This window comes from Gasterosteus aculeatus, chromosome 9, assembly GCF_964276395.1.
Source record: "Gasterosteus aculeatus chromosome 9, fGasAcu3.hap1.1, whole genome shotgun sequence".
NCBI lineage: Eukaryota > Metazoa > Chordata > Actinopteri > Perciformes > Gasterosteidae > Gasterosteus > Gasterosteus aculeatus.
In genome coordinates, this window is record NC_135696.1 from 19238629 (window position 1) to 19245718 (window position 7090).

The window sequence follows — 7090 nt, forward strand, 5'->3', positions numbered from 1 at the left end:
GCCATTTTCTCCTGGAATAGGAGAAAAAAGTCAGACTTTGTGCAACCAAAGGAGTCGCCCCCTGGTGGCCACTCGGGAGAAGGCAGGTTTAAGCCGCCTCAGCATTAGCTTCACTTTTCAGAGCAGATTTACTGTTACAAAGATGTATTGTTATAAATCAAATACTCATTTCTAAACATGGAAGCAACGGTTTGATTAATACGCCTTTTAATTTATTTTATTTTGTCTCTCCTTCGTTCAACATACAGCTGTGCTGCTGCTCTTTTACTGTTACACGCTGTGTTTGCCTATTTAGTGACTGGATGTGAGTAGAATAATGGACGTAAACTCCACTATTGAACACGAAACCGTGAAAACGACCCTCCGGCTCATCCGGGTGCTTCTGAGGCAACGTTGAAGTGACGTCAGCCGGAGGAGACGCGGCGACCACCTTCTGATTCATTACAGTTTAAAAAAATATTGCTGCATGGTTGCGAGCGTTCGTGCATGCATGTGTGTGTGTGTGTGTGTGTGTGTGTGTGTGCATGTGTGTTTGCGTGTGCACGCAGCAGCGGCTGCCCCCCCCCCCCCCCGACTTTACTCCTCTCGTATTCAGCGGATCTACTCGGAGCTCCCGTCGGCAGGAGCGCACACATCTGAGGAGTCTGATACGAGGAGCGATTCTTTTTCAAATATTTCTTTTGGACCGAAAACACGGACGGATTATCTGAGGCGCTGCGTGAGATCCAGGTGCAACTTTGCCCAGTTTCTGTTCTGTTCTGTTCTTTTTGGTGAAGGTCTTCAGCCCGGATCTCCAGGTAAGAGAACAGCATGAGACGTTAGAAGAGCTTTTCTCTGCGGGTGCGATCGTCTCCTGAACACCTTCTATCCGGACAGCATCAGAATGGGTCTTTTATGAGATGTGGCTGGGGTGTAAATGATTAAGTTTCTTTTTACTCCTTTTTAAAGGCAATTATTTGATGTTGGAGCGCTCTTTGTTCATGAAGACATATCTGCCAAACAAGATTGATATGTCCCCGGAGACACTGTTTAATCACTGAATAATTAATACCACAGCTGTACCGCAATCATTCTTCTTCACCAAAATTACAGTAACGGTTTCCTGAGCAGAAACATCAGCTTCTCTTTTGAGGAACGCGCTATTTCTTTTTGTTTGGTCTGCTAGAGCCGATAACACAGCCTCTGCTGTCTGATGTTCTCTCCAAACAGATCCCACTGCAGCCCTGTGATGGACTGAAGGTGTGAGGAGAAAGAGAGAGAGAGAGACAGAGTGGGGGTGAGGGGGGTCTGCATCATGTTTCCTGAGGAAGCCTGTTAACCGCCTTTGGGGATTATCGGGTTGGCGCCGCTTGGAGGGGCGGTCGGGGGGGGGCCCGGTGACGTACACAATGTAGGATCTCCGAAGGTGTTCAGCGGAGCAGCAGCGCCTGCAGACCAGATGACCGACCCCTGGAAGGATGCTGACAGCAAGGACCCCCGATTCTCACCCGCCCTTCCCTCTGCCCAACCTGTGAATGGGTTTTAATGAGGACCGAGGGAAACCAGGACAGTGACCCCCCTGCTGGGGCTTCCCCGGACCATGGATCCGTCCCGGGACAGGCCGTCCAGCTTCTCTCCGCTGCTGCAGCCCGACGGCTTTCAGGAAAGACTCAACCACACCTACACCCTCCGCAGCTCCATGATGCTGCCCGCCCCCTTCAGCTCCCCCCCGGCCTCCCTCCCTCACCCCTTACCCTCTCTGCTGCCCTCCTCCGTCATCTCCTCCCCTTTGTTCTCCACCGCCTCCGCCACCCGACAGCCCCCCGGCTCCGCCTTCCCTGCGTCCCCCTCCACCTTTTTCGCCGGCGACCTGGCCGACCTGGAGAGCATGCTGCTCTGGACTCTGCACGAGCCCGGCACCATCGCCCTGACCGCCATGTACTGTCTGTCTTTCCTCCTGGGGTTCGTGGGGAATTTGATGTCCCTGCGCGTCCTCACCACCAGGCGGAGCCGGCGGCTGGCCGGCGTGAGCGCCACGCGCAACCTCCTGGTGAACTTGGCCGTGTGTGACCTGGCGGTGGTGTGCGTGTGCATGCCCATCACCCTGGGCAGCCAGATCTACAGCGCCTGGGTCTACGGCGACCTCCTCTGTCGAGCGGTGCCCTTCACGCAGGCCGTCTCCGTCTCGGCCAGCGTGTTGACGCTGACCGTGATCAGCGTCAACCGCTACTACAGCGTTCGGTCGCCGCTGCGCGCCCGCTCCATGTTCACCCGCCGCCGCATCTTGGCGACCGTGGCCGTGGTGTGGGCGGTGTCTTCGGTCATGTGCGCCCCTATCGCGGTGATGAACCGGCGCCGCAGGATCAGCTTCGGGACGTTTGCCATCCTGGTCTGCGAGGAGAAGTGGCCTCAGCACCGCCTGAAACAGGGGTAGGTTAGCTGCACGATTGGGTCCACCATCCAATCTCACCGGGTTCCAGGTGGTTTTGTCCGAGCGCAACGAGCCGTTGGGGGACGTCGGGCCGCGGTTGAGGTTTAGTCCGTCACCATTCGTTGGTTTTAATCGTGTCCAACTCCGTTTTGCAGCAATTGGCTCGGGTCACAGGTCGGTTTGATGACTCACGCTGCACAAAATGATTCAATCAACATGAGCTCGGGTCTCGGGCGCCATTCGTCTGCATGTCGGCATACTGCCCGTGCTGCAGGGAAAATGTGCAAAGTTTGCCTTTGATCTCCCCCTCCCCCTCCTCTTGATCTAACAACAGGTGAGGGAGGTGTGTGTGTGTGTGTGTGCGCGTGTGTGTAGCCGACACAGGCCCCCACCGCGCTACACGTTAAGCCCGTCCACTTTTTAGCGGCCCAATCGAATGCAAAGGACGTGATTTTAAATCCCCTTTCCAACCGTAACCACTCAACTACTCACTGGGAATTACTGCGCCGTGCAGCAGCTAAATAAACTAAAGGAGCTTTGACTCCCGTTTCCCCGGGACTTTAATGACCAACTAAGCCACAGGAACTGGAAGACGTCGTCGGTGAGACGCTCTCTGATTGGCGGGTCCACCCAGTGAGTCACAGATCAGTGAGAGAATAAAATATGACATTGACTGTTAAACTTTAGTGTGCAATGGTGCAGCTTTCTTTCAGACATATTTTCAAGTGACGCCTTGAAAGTTAAATGATCTGGAGCATCTCTCTCTGATGTGTTAGGGTTAGGGCTAACTGGAGCTCATACGAACAGGTGGCCCAGCGGTTTTGTGAGTCCGGTGCCTTTAGATTCTCACTTAGGGACCAACTTGCCCTTCAAACCTCTTCAGCTCCATTTCATCTGCAAAACTCAGGGTCGAGAGACTTTCAGTTGTGGTCTTGTCGAAAACGAGTGACTCAGAATGACTTCCATTATGTTCACTACTCTTTGCTTCATATGCCATTATGGCTTCCTTGTTTTCCAATTGCTTTGTGACTGTGTGCTGCAATCGGTTCAAATAGGATTGATTATCTAGTTACCATCAAACATAATTCTGTGAGTTCAGTGATAACAATGTTGTCCCATCAATCTTTGTATCTAAGGAGCAAAGGTATCGTTTTTTTATGCGGCGATCGATGATAAATTGAGCGTGTGATAGAAATATACTCCACTCGACAGGCAAAGGGATTTTCCAGCATGAGAAATTATATATTTTTTAACCATAACAGTTTATTGTGATGAATAAATGGTTTAATTAAATCAGAAACTCAATTAGAATTGTTTTTCCTGCCACAGATACAACGTGCTGCTCTTCGTGATGCTCTACTGCCTGCCGGTGACCTTTAACCTCACCATCGGCTTCTTGACCGGCAGGCGGCTGTGGGGAGGGAGGAAATCCACCTTCGCCGACCTCGACCCCCGCAGCGAAGCTCTGCACGCCTCGCGCCTCAAGACGCGCCAGAAGATCGCCAAGATGGTGGTGTGCCTGGTGCTGCTGTTCGCGGCGTCCTGGCTGCCGCTCTACCTGGTCGACCTCTGGATCGACTGCGAGCAGCGCCCACCGTCCTGGCTCCTGCAGACGCGCCCCTTCGCCCAGTGGCTGGGCCTCACCAACTCCAGCCTCAACCCCATCTGCTACTGCTTCATCGGGGACCTGTACCGCTCGGCCAAGGTCATACGCACGCGCTACTACCAGAAGGTCGCCGCTCTGTTCGGCACCGCCTCCTTCTCCAGCTCGGCCGCCGCGGCCTCCCCCGGCTCGGTGATCACGGACGCCGGGCTGACGCCGTCGGCGTCCTTGGCCGCCATCCCCAGGCTGTTGAGGTTGGCTCGAGGCCAGCGGCTGGGGCAGAAGGCGGCGGCGGCGGCGGCGGACGACGGCTCGGACGGCCCGGCGGGCTCCCAGCACAGCATCTCAGACTGGTGCCGCTCCAGTCCCAGCGCGTGTGACGGCTCGCCGTTGCCCTGCCAGCTGCACGCGCCCCGGCACGCCGCGCCAAGCGCGCACCTCCCGCCCACCAGGAGACACTCGGCGAATGAGGGCGCGGGGTCGCTACCTTTGCGAGTGGCGTCGTTGGAAGTAGACGTGCTGCCGTTGAGGAGGCACTCGGGGGGAAGAATTTACGGTCGGTCAGCCGACGACAGAGGCGGCGTCGGCGCGGGCGGGGACGCCCTTTGTTACGCCGGACGGCGCGGAGGCACAACGTCACAGGCCTACTTCCTGGTGGGGGACGGGGAGAACGAGACCACCGAGGTGACCAGCCTGTGAGGTTCGTGTTGAAGATAAACTGACCTGGTCTCTGCACAATGAAGTTCCGGGATCGACGTTTGCACGGATGAGTTCACGTTTCCGTGATTGAGCGAAGCCTGCAGGGACAGAGCTGGGGGGGGAGGAGGGGGGAGGGGGGGTCATTAGGCCCCGGGTGAGAGAAATGGTCGCTGCTCGAGGCGGTGCACCGTTACATGCGAGTCATATCATGAGTAACTGAGCTGCTGGTCAAAGTGGTGCTTGGGAAATAACCCGGCAGCAAGTGTTCATGTTCTCTCGCATTGCTTCGCTAATGTAGAGCTGCCGTATGAGGTCTCCACGGGACGAGATCACAACAATGTCTGCAGTCTGGGAAAGATAAGCACTCGTCCTTGTGTGCAGCCGCACAGCTGATTTGCAGGAAAAATGAGGCGAACTGCAAAAAAAACCTCCCACACGTACATTAAATGGTGTTTAATTTGCACATAATAACTGCGATATTCTATTTCGATGTGAAATAACTCGGATGGTTTTGGATGTTTGAAGATTCGGCCGAAACAAGCAGGTTTTCTTCATTCAGAGGGAATTTTAAAGGGCGAAAAAACGAACAAAACATTTGTTGTTTTGTTGTTTTCAACTGTGGTCGTGACTTTTCTGATGCCGGATTTGTAATTTATGGTCTCAGGGCACAGAATGATTGCTTTGTTTTCACCTCATCATTCACGGTGTCATTGCTTGATGGGTATTATCTGTTTTTTTTGGGGCCGACTCATCAGTAGTGACAGGAATCCATCTTGTCATTATCGTTCTCAGACAGCAGCGGGAAAGTTGTTCAGTGGCGCGAGAAGCAAAACAAGATTTCAGAGTCAAGAATGCAAATGAAAATGAGCGGATATTTTGCAGGGGAAATAACTGGAATGTGCTATTTTTCGTGTTTTCGCAGCAGGCGTTGATCTCCTTCACACTTGGGTTGTTTGCAATATGCCGCCTCGTCTCTAGTAGCTTCCCACTATCCCCCTAAACTGATTTAACGAGGGAAAGAAGCTTTTTGTCCGTTCTGAAGCCCAACGAACAGTTGGCGATTGTCATGAAATGTTTTAAGTGCGCGTCGTTTACGCTGTTGAACCGCTCGGAGGTGTTTCGCTTCTCCCGCTTCAGACAAATAAAACTAAAAAGACACATTAGATGATCCATTCTGTCCCCCTGCGAAGGTGTGAATGGCTTTATTTGTTTCTTCCAAGCACGGCGCTCAAACCGCCGAACAGATTGACGGACCTGTTGCTAGGATATCAATGTTTATGCTATTGAATGATACTTTTAAGGAGTACTTCTTAATTTCGTGGTCGTTCGCTTGCATATGCTGACATGCAGTGCGTAGCCCCTTTGCACCGGGACAAAATAAACCCCCCCAAAAATCTGAAATGTTTGTGATTCGGGACTCTATACTCTATCACATTGAGTGGATTGTATATTATTTTTAGCATTATTACAGTGGGACTAAGCAGCACATGCCTTGTTGAACACTGAAGCACGGGGGCCACGACATTAAATGTTAAAAGAAGTAAAACGCACTCACACACAAACACGGAGGAAAGCAAACGGACTTCCCCCTCAGGCCGCCGTCTGCAAGGCAGAGGTGGTGAATCGCATGTGAGCGCGAGCCGCTAATCACACTCTTGTCCTCAGCGACCAGGAAGTGGCGCAACACTGGAGGCACCAAACTGCGTTGAAAGCGTCCTATTTATATCAGCGGGGGGGGGGGGGGGTGTGTTGCTTTGTACCTGGGAAGAATCTCAACGCCATCGTGCTGTGTCTTTCCTCTCTTTTCCCCCTCTCGATTGTTTTATCTACCTCGCGCTCTCTTTGTCAGCTTTGCACTGTGTGAATAGAGGCTGCGTGTGCTGATGAATTATGTGCATTTGGTGTTTCATTAAAAAAAAAGAAAAAAAAAAAAGAAAAGAGTCTGTGTGTGGTCACCTGCGCCTGCGGCTGAAAACGTCTCGGGATTTTCACACCTTCTCGAAGATGCATCGCGTTTTCGTCCGCCGTGGATCAGTGACTGCAGAAGTAGTTGTGCATGCTGATTAGTTCATCACGTAGAAAACGTAACTCAAAGACAGCTGTCTCCATTGGAAAAAAGTCAGCGGCACACTGGAGCCCGTTCCATCTACAGTTTTTCACACAGTTTCTCTGTAAAAGTCCTTGAGACTTTAAAAAACGAAACAGACCCCATTTACTTCCCTAAAAATCATGTCTGTTTCTTGATTGTCTGTTTCACTGTGGAGGCGTGCAAGAAAAACTTCTTCGTGAAGAATTTCAAGTAACAGGGTGAATAAGTGATATTTAAATGGTAATTTTGTGCAGAAATGACTCCTTTAACTTTGGAATAAACGCTCCTT

At 52.2% G+C, this 7090-nt stretch overlaps 1 protein-coding gene across 1 annotated transcript; it reads left to right on the top strand.

Annotated features, from left to right (window-relative positions):
- Nucleotides 1-398: 398 nt before the first annotated feature.
- LOC120825786 (neuropeptide Y receptor type 2-like) lies at nucleotides 399-6785 on the top strand. The gene is made up of 3 exons (XM_040187610.2): nucleotides 399-797; nucleotides 1210-2409; nucleotides 3740-6785. Exons 2-3 carry the CDS (start codon nucleotides 1580-1582, stop codon nucleotides 4710-4712), a joined length of 1803 nt encoding a protein of 600 aa, XP_040043544.2. The 5' UTR covers nucleotides 399-797; nucleotides 1210-1579; the 3' UTR covers nucleotides 4713-6785.
- Nucleotides 6786-7090: the final 305 nt, after the last annotated feature.